The sequence below is a fragment of the Papaver somniferum genome, chromosome 11 (assembly GCF_003573695.1).
Source record: "Papaver somniferum cultivar HN1 chromosome 11, ASM357369v1, whole genome shotgun sequence".
Classification (NCBI taxonomy): domain Eukaryota; kingdom Viridiplantae; phylum Streptophyta; class Magnoliopsida; order Ranunculales; family Papaveraceae; genus Papaver; species Papaver somniferum.
In genome coordinates this window covers 10,217,769-10,233,558 of record NC_039368.1, presented here as the reverse complement: position 1 = coordinate 10,233,558, position 15,790 = coordinate 10,217,769, and the positions used below count along the sequence as shown (strand labels likewise).

Genomic DNA, 15,790 nt, shown 5'->3' with positions numbered 1-15,790 from the left:
TCAGTACACTTGTTGGAATTGTAAAACTACCATGATACAACTATACTATGTGTAGTAAATTTTTTTTAACACCACTCTTACTAGTATTGTAGGACTATCTTGGAAAACACAAGTAAGGTATCTTAGAAACATATAAAACAACAATTATTATTATTATGAACAAGATTTGGACGATGATGAGTGCCAAATATTGTATATATTTGCACCTTTTTATTGGCATTTAACTCATCATTTGTGCACTAACGCTCCATTTTATCCCATATTCTGTGTTTTCGTTGTTTTCAAGAATAAATACTTTTTTCAATTAATTTTGAATTTTTAGGTACTAAATAAAGCCTGGTTAACTCACGAAGCGAAAGAAACGGCAAAGACTCCCGCAGAAAGGCAGCGAAGATTGATGTTTGCAAGAGCCGGATCAATTAAAAGTGGGCTTGAAGAGGAAGAATTTTTCTTAAAGAAGATATAGGCTTGGCATACCCAAGGCCCAAAACCCTTACCCAAATCCATTTCCATTATCCATACCCATTTCCATGAGAGCCGTCATATTGGATCCATCTCATCATCCAACGACCACCTCATCATTGTGCATAAAAATCCGAAGCTCCTGTCAAACACATAGTACCTAACTCCATCTGAAGCCGTCAGATTTGTTGTATCTCATAATCCAACGGTCTCTACATACCTCTCCATCGTAGCCGTTCGATTCAATCTATATGGGATCATCCAACACTCTTTACTCGCTGTGCATCAAAGTTCGCTACTCCCGCTCAACACCCAAACGCCAAACACCTACACCACAAACCAAACAGCCCCTAACCCATTCTTCATCGACCTCTTCTCCTATTCTCCCCAAATTCCTCTCTTCCCTATCACCTGCAATTTCCGCCACCACCATCTCCTGCCATCACTGCCACCACCAGACCTCGAACCATACCACCACCACAACCACCCGGCAACTCCACCATCTCTCTACCTAGCCTATGTGTTTCATCAAATTCACATCCCACTGACCTAGGGCGTGGAGTTGATGAGACGACTCGAGCTAGGGTTCACAGTTCACAAAGAAGAGCAGCAAAAACAGCAGAACAAGTGGGAAGAACAGAACAAGATATGGGTCGAGGTGAAATCGCAAGTGGGTACGTCAAATTGAAAATCCCCAAATCAAATATTAGGTTTTCAAAAATTAGGGTTTAGAAATTTGGGGATTCTGCACTATAAATAGAACATGGTGTGTGTAATGTTAGGGGTATGCCTGGGCTAGTCAGAGCACCAATAGTGTTAGTTTTAGGTTTTTACCTTTTTTTGTTTCAATTCTAATTTTAATTCACAGTTCATGTTCTAAGTTGTTCTGCTAGGGTTAGATGAAACCCTAATTTGCTATTTGTTGTTCATGTTCATGATAATAACCTTGTTATGTTTAATTGTTTAGGATGGAATTTAGTCTTAGGACTTCAACACTTAACTTTCGCAGTGTATGTAATGCATCCATTGTAGTTAGATTTATTCTGTGTTGTAGAACTGCAACTCATACTTAATAGTATATATGAACCTTTTGATTAGCTGTACCTTGAAAAGACAGTTAATGCTTAGGAGGATTATCTTAGTTGTGATTGAATCATCCATATCAGATTGACCATAGATATGTAGAGGATTGACATCCCTTTCATTGTCAGTTATAAGGACAAGGTTAGTGTTAGGATCAGAACAAGTAATGTAAATTAGTGGTGGACTCAAAGGCCCTAGTATACTTCCCATTGTTTAGATCTTGTCACTGCCACTTTAGGAAATTAGTTAGGAAAACACAAAGAAATAACATTACACCCTCCTTGTCCCTGAGGACAAACCCCTTCTTACCTCACTCACTACAACTGACCCTGTATACTTGCAGGTCTAAGTTGTAGGTTCTTTTAAAACCACACCAGACGAAACTTGTATGAGCTGTCGAACTATCTTGGACAACACTTAGTTATGTTGTAAAGAAGCTATTTCACAATATCTGGGTTGTGTAGTGAAGATATCTAACACAACTATCTACATGTGAATAAGGCCCTACATATATCACTTTTGGCACTTTGTTTATGTTGTGAAATGTGAAGAAACAACTAGATTAAACTGAAACATAAACTGGCTCTGAAGCTGAAAGATTCATTCAAATTAAACCAAACCCAGTGTAACATCATTCACATACCCATGTAATATAAACAAAATATTCAAAAAAGTGGAAGTGATGACCCAGTGTAACAACATTCACATACCCACGCAAGAACATTCACATACCTAGGGTTTTGGGCCAAAGGTTACCACGCGTTGTTTGGCGACCTTGGACGGCTAGGATTTGCATCCAGGATGGAAGGATGGCCGTTGATCGTCGCACGCCTTCGTTTTGGTAGCCGCATAGGGAAGGCCGGCATGGTATGGTGCGACAAGGTGGTTGGCATGCCATTGGCACATGTGGCATGGCATGCCTTGGCGCGGTTTGGGGTGGACAAAACTAGGGTTTTGGGCCAAAGGTTACCATACGTTGTTTGGCGACCTTGGACGGCTAGGATTTGCATCTAGGATGTAAGGGTGGCCGTTGATCGTCGCACGCCTTCGTTTTTGTATCCGCCTAGGGAAGGCGGCATGGTGTGGCGCGCCAAGGTGGTTGGCATTCCATTGGCACATGTGGCATAGCATGCCTTGGCGTGGACAAAACGAGGGTTTTGGGCCAAAGGTTACCATGCGTTATTTGGCGACCTTGGACGGATAGGATTTGCATCCAGGATGAAAAGGTGGTCGTTGATCTTCACACGCCTTAGTTTTGGTAGCCGCATGGGTAAGGCCATCATGGTGGGTCCAAGGCCAATGGAGCGAATGGCCTTGCATAGTGGGGCCAAGGGTTTGGCACGGACGGCTTGGCATGGTGGGGCCAAGGCAAGGTGCGGTTGGCTTGGCATGGCGGGGCAAAGGGTTTGGCATGCCATTAGGTCATGGTGCGGCTAGCATGGTTGGGACCAAGGAAAGGCGCGGTTGGCTTAGCATGGTGGGGCCAAGGGTTTGGCATGCCATTGGCGCATGGTGCTTCTAGCATGGTTGGGGCCAAGGAAAGGTGTGGGTGGCTTGGCATGGTGGGGCCAAGGGTTTGGCATGCCATTGGCGCATGGTGTGGCTAACGTGGTTGGCATGCCATGGCGTGGAGATGTGGCTGGCATGGTTGGCATGCCTTGGAGCGGAGATGTGGCTGACATGGTTTGCCATTGGCACAGTGGTGCGGCTGGCATGGTTGGCATGCCTTGGCGTGGAGATGTGGCTGGCATGGTTTGCCATTGGCACAGTGGTGCGGTTGGCATGGTTTTCATGCCTTGGCGCGGAGATGTGGCTGGCATGGTTTGACATAGGAACAATGGTGCAGCTGGCATGGTTGTCATGCCTTGGCGCCATAGCACGAGAATTAGGGTTTGGCATAGATGACGTCGGTCAATGTTAAGATTCTGCCGTGGAACATGACACATAAAAAAAAAGGTATCCTGGTAATTCTTACGTAGGTATGCTGATCGATTCGATAAATGTTCTAATGGTCATAGTGACGTCATGTAAGTTGCACGGTTTTACGATTTTAACCCTAAGATAAAAACCTCCATCAATATTAAGCCCCCTGCTTAGCTCGGAACAGGAGCATTGTTGCGAGGTAAGCATGAGATGGTGACGGTCAAGGAAAAAAATCGAAACGACAAGTCGTGGAAAGATGGTCAGGAAGGTCCGACTAACCTTTTTGGAGAGGTAAGGAGAGTCCATGATCCTCGTGTTTGGCGGCCTTGCGTAGATTTAATCCGTGGTGTAGACCATGAAGTGGTGAGATGAAGATCGTCGGCTTAGTCTGGCTATGCATCACCTTGGATGGGTTAGGGAACATCATGACGCTGGCTTGGCGAGTTGTCGGTTTTGGTACAGCAAGTCATGGTGAGGACGGCTTGGCATGGTGGGGCCAAGGCAATGACGCAGTTTGGTGAGGCAAAGCATGCAAACTGCTTGCCATGTGGGGCCAAGGCATGGCGCGATCTTGGAGAGGCAATCATGGCGGACGACTTGGCGTGGTGGGGCCAAGGCAATGGCGCAGTTTGGTGAGGCAAAGCATGCGCGGACGGATTGGCATGTGGGGCCAAGGCATGGCACGGTCCTGGTGAGGCAAGAATGACGAACGACTTGGCGTGGTGGGGCCAAGGAAATGGCGCGGACGGTCTTGGCATGGTAATTGGTCTTCGCGGGCCCGGTTGCCTCTTTTCCTTACTTGACTCAAATAGGAAGTCCTTTCCTTATTCAAACCCGCAAGTATCACGCCTATAAAAGGAGGGCGGCCTCTCCTTTTACTTCACACATATATTTCTTTTTTTTTATTCTGGCCGTGTGGCAACAGTAAAGCGGACGAGCGAATCCCAGGTATGTCTTCCAACACTTCCTCTTTAACTCTTTTTTTTTGTGTTAGTGCAAACCCTAGGTGTAGGCGTACCTTTTCATGAACTTGTAGAAATGTTTTCCTTCTGCGTTGGTATGAATCCTAGCCGTAGGTATGCTTTGCACGAATTTGTAGTAACATTTAGGCGTGAATACCGTAGTGATGTTGGTCGTCTCAATTACCGTGCAAAGTATGCATGCATGAGCTGGTAATTTCATTCCCTTCCCTCGAAAACTTAGCTTCTAGGGTTTACTCCTTTTTCCTGGTGTGACCGTGTGTATGGTTCCCGTGGTGGGGCGCGCCTCCTCGGCCGGGTGCAAATTTCCCGCTGCAGGGTAAGGTCTTGGCATGAGGAGGTGATGCAGGGTCTGTCAGTCCCCATTTCTTTGCCTATGCGCATTATGACTTTGAAACAAATTGGCTTGCATCCAGGATGGATCTCCTATGTCTGATAAAATAATTCCATGCACTTTCCGTAATAATTTCTCTTCGTATTGTTCCATTTTAGTTATTTCGAAGGTGGAAGTAGCGTGAGAGAATTTTTGTTAGGATGTTATTTGAGAAAAGTTCTTCCGTACCGAAAGATGTTGGCAATTCCAAGCCAAACATAAATGATGAGTTCTTTACAACATCCAACACGATTAAGAGAAATCATCCCAAGTATGTGTCGATTCTTCTGACTGGTCCGGAAAGTGAAGGAGAGGCCCGGTCGGTTCGGCCAAGAGGTGTAATAAGGATTTGTCTTCAGAGTAAAGAGTATCATGCTTCTCCTGTTGACTTTAAAATCTCTGAGAGTCCATTGCATCCCTTTGAGAAATGGATGAGATTCATGATGATCCAGGAATGTGTAAAAGCCAGTTTGACCAAGGCGCGGATCATTGATGCTGTCACGGCTTCCGCAGTGCTTCAAATTAGGAAAGATATTCCATGCTTGGTTGCTTTTATTTCCAGATGGTGTCCAGACACTCACACGGCCATATGAAGGTGGGGTGAAAAGATATCTCCTTAGAGAGCGTGGCCGTGTTGCTGAACCTTCCTGTAATAGGAAACCTCGATGTCAAATTGTCTGCAGATGAAGAAGAAATGCGCGCCGCTCTGGTTGCGAAATCAAAAGGATTCGTTCGGAAAGAAAACGAGATGAGGTGCTTCTATGGCTGGTGGGTGTCTCAGTGGTTTCCCGATGGGTTGGAGTCGAATCAGAAGAATAGTACGCTTCATGTCGCGTCGTTCTTGGATCTTTGGTTATCCAGAGATATTTTCCATGATGGCTCGGGTAAGAAGGAGATAAGACAGGAACTTATCAAGTTTGCCATAAAATTTGCACAAGGTGTTGTTCTCCCTATTGGAGGCTTGTTTCTTGGTTCTCTGTACACACACTTGGATCAGCTGGTCGCGGACATGTGCGCTTCAAATGGTTACACGAAATTGGATTCGTATATTCATGTCGCCTTTCTCCAAGCGTGGCTGTGGGAGCACTTCGAAAGGTATGCTCCAAAACCGTTGGCCGTACTTCCCGAGTCTTGGGGTGGCTCTAGGATACTACGTTGGTCGAATAGGCGCCCAAAGATTGGTTCGAACCTGGTTGGATTCCTTGACAACTCACACATGGTCAATTTTCGTCCATGGGCTCCGGTGCATGCGTCCATAACTTAGATAAGTACTTTTGCTCTTGATCCGAGCATGTCTTTGTCTTCTGATAAAGAGGATATGAGTGTTGGAGAGATGGTGTTCATGCGAAGCTGCACGCCCGGTTATGTGTCGTCTTTCTTTCGAGGATCTTGAAAGCAGTCTCTTACAATATCAATAGGGCGGCTCGGCATATGGGTTTTGACCAAGGGGTCCCACTTGTTCGTCATCCGGTTGTTCTAGAAGTCTCGTTGCCAACTGTTCTCGATGCTACTGTTCTTGTGTCGGGTAAAAGTCTCCCTTTCCTTCTTGCGGAACGAAATCCATCAACAACCTCCAAATATAACATATTTTGGCAGGATGAGTTTCTCGTTTTCCATGGATTCGTGAATGATGTGGTAGAAAAACGTCGCGGTAAGCCTTCTCCCGCGGTTTTAGCGGAGCATCCACTGCTGAGGGATCCTTCTTCGGCCAAGCGAAAATCCGTTAGCCCGAATGCAGATAGTCCCCAAGTGAAGGAGCGAAGATCTAAAATCCGTGCAGATTCTCAGTCAGTTTCGACGGCCCTACCGACTTTCAGTTCGTCCAATACGCGGGTACGTGTGATTTCCTCTTGACTGTAGTTGGATCGTGTATATCCTTGTTTCTTTCCTGAGTATCCGTCTTTGTATCTTGCCTAGGGTCTCAGTAGCGTGAACGCCTTTACCAAAATTGCAAGTAGTCAGAAAACATCGCTTCTCGAGACGTAGGGTGGCGGTGCTGAGCCTATCCGTGGCGATGCGAAACCAGAGAAGGATGAAAGCTCAGAGTTCAGTGATGGAGAGAGTAGTTCTTCCGACAGCAGTGCTGAATCTTCCTCTAGCCAGTCTGAAAGTGAATCAGTGAGTCTCCCGCATATTTTTTTTCTTTCTCTTTGGAAAATATCTAATCCGTGATGTCATAGGGGGAAACCGTTTCTGAAGATGGCCTTGAGACGGAGACTGGTGGTGATACAGCTTTGTCTCCAATTGTGGCAGCCGCACCGGGCGACCATGAAATGGATGTTGATCGATATGAAAACGTCGTTGTGACTCAGACAATGAAGAGTACTCCAGTGGCCGTAGGTGCAATTGTCGTTAGGAATCCCTTGTCGGTTGCTGATGTAGACGCGGGTGCTACTTTCAACTCTCCATACCTGGTTCCTTATCCGGATCATGTGTTGATCGGGGGATTTAGTGTGCCAGCAAAACATGCGGAGCTATACACCAAGATATGGTAAATCTACGGACATATCGCCACGACCAAGAAGGTTACTAGTCGATTTGCGTTGGTTAAGCGTGTGGAGGAAGCTTTCTCTTCGATTGACGACATGTGCAACGAGACCGCTAATACTGTTTCTGAGGATGTAATCTCGAGATGGAGGTTCCATCGTGACATGTATGTAAACTTCGAGTTCAATGTTCCGTGGTTCGTTGACGGTTTCTATGAGGTTGAAAAGTTGCTGGTCGAAAAATTGTCCAGGAAGCTGAAGTTGAAGAAGGAGGCTCTCCAAAGCACGAAGGAGGCTCTTGCTAAGAAGAGCAATCCATTGTTGAAAAACTTTCCTTGAATGTATTTCTGTCTTCTGAACTTCTTTTTTTAGGGTTTTTTTTTTGAAAGGAAAATGAAACGCCTAGTTTATGGTTTTGATTTCCTGGATTTTTGTGTTGATAGACAAATGTTACCTTGAGGGTTTTGGATTATTCTTTTGGAATGAATTGTTTTGGAATGGATTGTTTTGGGAATGATGTTGTCTTGGTTACCATTGCAAGTGACGCAAACGTCCCAGGAAAACCATGGAACCGTGAGCGTTGCGTGTCGGTAGATGATATGGGGTGAAACATAACATGGATATCGGTTTTATCATTCCCATGAAAACTTGAAATATAAAACCATGTATTTTGTCTAGGTAAGACTTACTCGGTATTTCAGGTATCCTGATGAAAAGGGAATCTTCCGGGTGTAAGACCAAGTTTTACGGGAGGCACCGCCGTGATTGTGGTAAGTCCGCAGTCGTCTCTTCTGATAATCGAGTCGTCGATCCCTGGTTGGATCGTTCGCTTTTAACCTCTATGAAGTCCCCAGTCATCCCTCGCCGTGTCAAGACTGATAATCGGGTCGTCTGGTGACTGAGTCGTCGATCCCTGAGCGGATCGCCTGCTTCTACCGCCTTGATGTCTGGGTCGAAGCATGATATCGATGGTCGAAAATTAACATTGTAACCAAAAGATCAATCTCCCACTGTTGTCGCCAATTGTTTGAGGATGAAAACGGTTTCTGCTGATTTCAGTAATTTCGGGCGTATGGGTGAGAAATGAGTCTAAACCCTAAACAATGTACTGCAAGGGAGTACTTTAGATTCGAGAGATCAATCTGTACAAATCCGGCCTAAACCAAGAAATGGCCGTTCCATACTTGCTTCGGTCACAAAGAGGAGGAGAAGGGTTGGTTTTGGGGAGGGAAGCGAAGAGAGTGTTGAGACCAAAATAGTTGATTCTGGAAGAGTATTTGTTTTGTGACTTGTGTCAGAAAGTGGGAAGCTAACATATGGGAAAGCTAGCAAACATTTTCTGAGTGTTGTATGCTCCTGACTAGAACTTGTTGTTCGGTAGAAATAGGTAATGCCTATTTATACAAGTCGAAGTGAAACGTACTCTGGTCTCATTAAGAAATGGAAAACAGGTGAGTAAATGGGAGGAAGTGGTAACCGGTAACGCTTGGAATTGATGTTCCATAAAAAAAGCGTTTCGCCATTACTCCCTGTATTACTAACCGCCTCATCCTTATGACACTTTCTTATAACGAGCGTACTGTACGCCGCACGCTGTAAACCGCCAAACCAATACCCAATGAGCATCCCCCAGTTTGTGACATGTGTTGATATCTCGAGTGTTTTCGTGGAAAACATGTAGCATGTTGTTGTCTGGAAAGTTGAGCTTGGGAGACTTGCCGGATCGGTGGTAACCTTCAACGGTCGAGATTTTGCATCTTAAGAGAAAGGTAGCCGTTGATTATTGCAACGTTTCGTTTGGTAGCCAGTGGCATGAAAGTATGATCAGTATGGATTTAATGTGGCCCAGTTTAGGCACGTCCAAAAGTTAGGGTTTTGGCTTTGTTTAGGCGCGACCAAACTAGGGCCAAAGGTTGTCATGCGTTAGCTGGTAACCTGGGACGGGTGAAATCTGCATCTTAGATGAAAAAATGGTCATTGATTGTTGCAGGCCTTCGTTTTGGTAGCCCTTAGGGAAGGTCGGCATGGTATGATGCGGCAAGGTGATTGGCATGCCATTTGGCACATGTGGCATGGCATGCCTTGGCGTTGTTTTGCGTGGCCAAAACTAGGGTTTTGAGCCAAAGGTTACCATGTGTTGTTTGGTGACCTTGGACGGCTAGGATTTGCATCCAGGATGGAAGAGTGGCCGTTGATCATCGCATGCCTTCGTTTTGGTAGCCGCATAGGGAAGGCCGACATGGTATGGTGCGGCAAGGTGGTTTGCATGCCATTGGCACATGTGGCAGGGCACGCCTTGGCACGGTTTGGCATGGTCAAAACTAGGATTTTGGACCAAAGGTTACCATGCGCTGTTTGGCGACCTTGGACGGCTAGGATTTGCATCCACGATGAAAGGGTGGCCGTTAATCGTCGCACGCCTTCTTTATGGTAGCCGCATAGGAAAGGCCGACATGGTATGGTGCGGGAAGGTGGTTGGCATGCCATTGGCACATGTGGCATGGCATGCCTTGGCGCGTCCAAAAGTAGGGTTTTGGGCCAAAAGTTACCATGCGTTGTTTGGCGACCTTGGACGGCTAGGATTTACATCTAGGATGGAAGGGTGGCCGTTGATCGTCTCACGCCTTCGTTTTGGTATCCACATAGGGAAGGCCGGCATGGTGTGGCGCGGCAAGGTTGTTGGCATGCCATTGGCACATGTGGCATGGAACGCCTTGGCGCGGTTTGGCGTGGCCAAAACTAGGGTTTTGGGCCAAAGGTTACCATGCGTTGTTTGGCGACCTTGGATGGCTAGGATTTGCATCAAGGATGGAAGGGTGTCCGTTTATCTCCGCACGCCTCGTTTTGGTAGCCGCATGGGGAAGGCCGACATGGTGGGGCCAAGGCCAATGGCACGGATGGCTTGGCATAGTGGGGCCAAGGGTTTGATACGGATGACTTGGCATGGTGGGGCCAAGGCAAGGTGCGATTGGCTTGGCATGGCGGGGCCAAGGGTTTGGCATGCCATTGGCGCATGGTGCGGCTATCATGGTTGGGGCCAAGGCAAGGCGCGGTTGGCTTGGCATGGTGGGGCCAAGGGTTTGACATGCCATTGGTGCATGGTGCGGCTAGCATGATTGGGGCCAAGGCAAGGTGCGGTTGGCTTGGCATGGTGGGGCCAAGGGTTTGGCATACCATTGGCGCATGGTGCGGCTAGCGTGGTTGGTATGCCTTGGTGTGGAGATGTGGCTGGCATGGTTTGCCACTGGCACAGTGGTGCGGCTGGTATGGTTGGCATGCCTTGGCGCGGAGATGTGGCTGGCATGGTTTGCCATTGGCACAGTGGTGCGGCTAGCATGGTTGGCATGCCTTGGCGCGGTAGCATGAGAATTAGGGTTTGACATAGATGATATCGGTCAATGTTAAGGGTTCTGCCGTGGAACATGACACATAAAAAAAAAGTTAACCTGGTAATTCTTACGTAGGCATGCTGATCGTTTCAATAAATGTGCTAATGGTCATAGTGACGTCATGTCAGTTGTACAGTTTTACGATTTTAACCCTAAGTTAAAAACCACCATCAACACACCCATATTTTAGTTGATAAGTTTCCAGTACGTTGCATGGTACTGTAGAGATCTGAGTGATCTATTCTAAGCTATTTTCTTGATTTAGCCATTGTTCTTGGTTGGTGCCCGATTGGATTGCGCACTGGTGTTGTGCGTGTTTTATCTTCGCTGTTGATTTTTTAATCAAGGTAGGTAGGTGACCAAATGTTTGTTTGTTCCATTCTAAGAGGGTTTGCCCGGTTGTTATGAATTTTAATTGGAGGTCGGCGGTAGGTTCACTATCTTGTTGTTCTCCCATGCCGATTCAAATATCTGTTTAAGTTGGGGATGAGAGTAGAGTAGGTTAAGATGAACTTCTCTTATTTTTTACGGTTTTCGATAAAAGGGTAAAGGAATACCCTAACCGTTTCGTCTTTTCCCAGCTTCTCGACGGCTATTTTCTTCTCTCTGACACGTTTCAAAGTAAAACATCCAATACTAATTGGATTTTTTTTTGAGAATTTGGGTGGCTCCATGGACCCAGTAAACTAACTAACAGCTCCGTCCCTGATTGGAATTAGATCTCTCGATCTCCACAGTTTTTTGAATCCATAAAAAACTAAAATCAAATCTTCCCGATCTCCTGAATCTGAATATGATATTGGAAATCAGTGATGAAACGAGAACAAGAAGAAGAATAATGACACTTATCAATCTCGATTTGTGAATCTGAAAGTGAACTCCGACGGAGATCTCTTTCTATTTATCCTCCCGACTACGAAAATGCCTCTTTCTGGATTGTCAAAGTACAAACCGACTAGGGTTATCAATTTATTCACGGTGGTAGAAACTGATTTGGGTGAAAATCGATCTAATCGATTTATTAGGAGGTGGAGAAACGATGGTGATGGTTGTGACGATGGAGATGGTGGTGCTAATAGTGTTGGTTACGGCGGTGGCATAAGAGATGGTGGTGGTACTGGTAGCAGCGATGGAGAACTGAAGCGGTTGGTAATAGCGGAGGAGGTGGTAAATGGAGAGATATATTAGATCTGAAAAGAAAAGAATAAACATGATTTATTGTGTGGGGAGAATATTTGTGGAAACAAAAAGAATATTAATGGATCCCTGATGGGCTTATAGAAGAAGAGGGGTATATTTATTGTCTGATAAGGATATTTGTAAAGCCCATCATACAAAGGACATCTCCCCTCTTCTAAAACGCTAAGTCATATGAGCTCCCACGTCGCACGGTGGGTATGACACCCCCATCAAATTAAAAACTTTCACACAGAGCATTTCTGGTGATGAGAAGTGGCGGGACTCTATTGGTCGAAACATTAAAACTGAATTACATTCTGTTTACACCTGTATTTAACGGACCGTTTATAACGCTGTTAGCGAAAACGTGGGTATACAACACTTGTGTGGATTTACACCTAACTAATTACTTACACTTGGTTTACACGCAATACTTACAATACTTCCATCCAAATCTAACCCTAACTGAGATACCATTTTCACATTCTTATTCCCGTACGCTGTATTTTTTTTTAAAGCTTCTCAGTTTTGGTTTTCGTTGTGAAGAAGATAGCAGTTAACAACAACGATCGAGAATCTGCAGTGATTGTCGGAAATTAACGAAGAAATTAGAGATTTGAGAGGGGTTTTAATTGAATTTGTTACAGGAAGTTGTTGCTTAGGAAGAAGATGTTTGTCTGCCGCAATTGGTGTTAGGGTTTGAATCGAGAAGAAATTAGGGCTCATATGTATGGTTTGATTTGGATTTTGCATTGTTTGTAGATTTTTGTTTAGGCTCCAGGTCGGGTTTCGTGGATGCTAATTTAATTGTGATATTTTGTGTGTTATTGCAGTTTAATGGAATAATATACGCGTATATGATTTCTTCATCTTCCATATCCCTGCCCCTATACAACTCCGTTTGTGTTTGCGCAAGTGAGCTTTCTTTAAAATCCAGTTTATTTCCTCTCCTGGAAATGTAGTTGTTCCTTTTACTAAACATGTTTGAAATTAAACTCATGAGTAGTAATATGCGATAGACACTATTCGCATGTAAAATTGCCAACCATGTTTTGCAGGGTCCTAAAGATTAGTTGCATATATGTTTCCTGTGTAAGTAAAAGGTAATGGCCGTCTTTTGGTTTATATTACATATAAAAGATTAAATGATTTTTAACTTTGAAATGTTTCAGTGAAGGATTAGAATGAATGGATGTATACATGTTTTATTGTTGTTGATTGCTGAGAAATTGTGGAGGGTCAAAAGTACATTCAAAATTTATCTCTGCCTACACCAAGTCATGCACGCAGGTCTTTGTAAAAATGACTAAATCAGTAGCGCTTCTAAATTTCTATCACAGGTATTGTTCCATCTGCCTAAAGAAAATGGAATACAGTTATAAAAAAGACTAGATCACTATCTCTTCTTTTCTCTCTTTTTTGTTTTCTGATTCATTTTGAAAAAGACCTGCTATGAAATGTTCTTTTGGTGCACACTTATGAAAGCAATTACAGTGTAAACACGAGGCAATATATGATTGGCTAAGTGATTGACCTGTTTTTGTCACAAAAAAGGACAAACTCAAACAGTATGATGGATGTATTAATACAAAATTAGGCTGTCAAAACATGAGGCATATTAGGTGTTTGTCAAAACATGAGGCTCACAGCAATAAATTTATTGAAAGGAGACATCGTAATGGAACAAAAGTGAAACATGAGGCATATTTCTATATGGTTTAATATTCACTTATGCTTAGCTTATGTGAATATAAATTGTATTACTTATAACATTTTCTGAAATTAATAAAAAATAAGGTACAGATACACAAATTTCTATTGTTCAAGTGAGTCATTGAGGCAATGGAGGAGAAAGGCAATTAGGTAACGATTTCCCGTGGTTGTCGGCATATGCCACAATAAAAGGTAATTATTTGATTTTAATTGACAAATACTTTCTCGGTAAAAATCTTGGTTATTTAAATTAGTGATCAAAAGCTTGCTTGGCTTCTTCATGCAGATTTGTGCAAAGTTCGCTATCTGGAGATCTACCACTGCAACACACTTAATAAGGGGAGACTATAAAAATTAGATACCACCCTTATGCATTTGTCTTCCTGATATTTCAGATACAGGGAAAGTATGTCGTTGGGACTATGAAGGATAAAGGAAATTAGGTAACCATTTCCCCTGGTGGTCGGCATGATGCCACAATAACAGGTAACTGTTTGATTTTAATTGAAGAATATTTTCTCATTACAAATCTTGATTATTTAAATTAGTGATCAAAGGCTTGCTCGGCTTCTTAATGCGAATTTGTGCAAAGTTTAATATTTATAAAAGATGATCCATGTTTGGGAGGGATTTTATAAGTCTGACACTCGCAATTTGGTAGGGCTTTGGTTTATCTATAGTATTCAAATTTCACTAGCATGTAACTCTGTATTTGATCCGTTCTTGATCTTGTGCGAATGTACTCATCACTAAGGTAGATTTGGTGCTACTTTGGGTGGCTGACTTCAAATCTTGCCTTACCAATTATCTTCATTTACAATAAAATCCTCTTGGTGGTGTTATTTAATTTCTTTACGAAGTTTGAGGGTCTGGATACCTCAAATTAAATTTGCTGACATATCGTTACGGTTAAGATTACATTTGTCCAGTGTATTTTTCTTTTGGCAGAAAATATAACATTAAATACGGACAAATATTGCAAAATTACAGACCACTGAAGCAAAAAGCAAAAAACAAACATCAATCATATGCAAATATTGCAAAATTGGAACTACCCTTGGATTCCAGGTGGTGATTTTAATTGTATTAGACTGACGGAGGAGATAAATAAGCCAACTTCAAGAACGAAGGATATGAAGCAGTTCAACAAATTTATCAACAAGGCAAATTTGGTAGATCTTCCGCTCCGTGGAGGCAAATACACTTGGACAAGTAAGAAATTCAATCCCACTTTAACTAGGTAGGATAGATTTCTTTTCTCGGTAGAATGGATTAATATATATCCAGATATGAGACAAGAAGTGTTGGTGAGGCCGGCGTCAGACCACGCACCGATTACATTAAAATGTGGTCCTCAGAGAATTGCAAGGTCCCCATATAGGATGGAAAAGTATTGGTTGTTGGAAGATTCATTTTATGAAGTGTTAAGGTTCTGGTGGAATCGTTTGCAGTTTAAAGGTTCGGCTAGTTTTGTATTTGCGAAGAAACTTCAGAGCTTAAAGCGAATTCTCAAAACTTGGAGCTCAGAGAAGTTCAAGTGTTTAGAGAAAAAGCATGCTTCATATGAACATGGCATTTTGAGGCTTGACAGGAAAGAAGAGGTGGACGGTCTATCAATCTCAGAGCATAATGAAAGAATAGAGTTGTGTGGAAAACATAAGGAGGTGTCCCATCAATTGAGACAAAAATGGCAATGTAGAGCAAAAGTGAACTGGATAGCAAATGGCGAAATAAATACATCTTATTATCATGTGGTGGCCAACGGTAGAAAGAAGGCAAATTGGATTCATAAAATCCAAGTAGGAGATGTTGATTTTTTTTCACAAGCTGAAATTGAAGATGAAACGAGGAAATATTATTCAGATCTGTATACTGAAGACCAGAGCTGGAGGCCGAAAGTTGATAACTTGAACTTTCCTTCGATTTCGGAAGAACAAAGAATAACCATGGAGCGGCCTATAGAAGAAGAAGAAGAAATTTTAGGTGTGATTAAAGGTCTAAAACAAAATAAATCTCCTGGCCCCGACGGGATGCCAAATGAATTCTACAAAGCAACATGGGATATCATTGAGAGAGATTTTATGGCAGTTGTAAAGAATTTCAAAATGGGGGAAGATTGGATTGGCGTTTGAATTGCACATTCATTTGCCTAATACCAAAGAAACCGGGAGCTTCTTCTTTTAAAGACTTCAGACCTATTAG

The 15,790-nt window shown here is 43.5% G+C and overlaps 1 protein-coding gene across 1 annotated transcript; it reads left to right on the top strand.

Annotated features, from left to right (window-relative positions):
- The first annotated feature begins 14,877 nt into the window (after positions 1-14,877).
- Positions 14,878-15,720, top strand: LOC113324072. The gene has a single exon (XM_026572415.1). It carries the CDS (start codon positions 14,878-14,880, stop codon positions 15,718-15,720), a length of 843 nt encoding a protein of 280 aa, XP_026428200.1.
- Positions 15,721-15,790: the final 70 nt, after the last annotated feature.

Coding starts and splice junctions, on each gene's coding strand:
- LOC113324072 (XM_026572415.1), top strand. CDS start 14,878: ATGAGACAAGAAGTGTTGGTGAGGCCGGCGTCAGACCACGCACCGATT.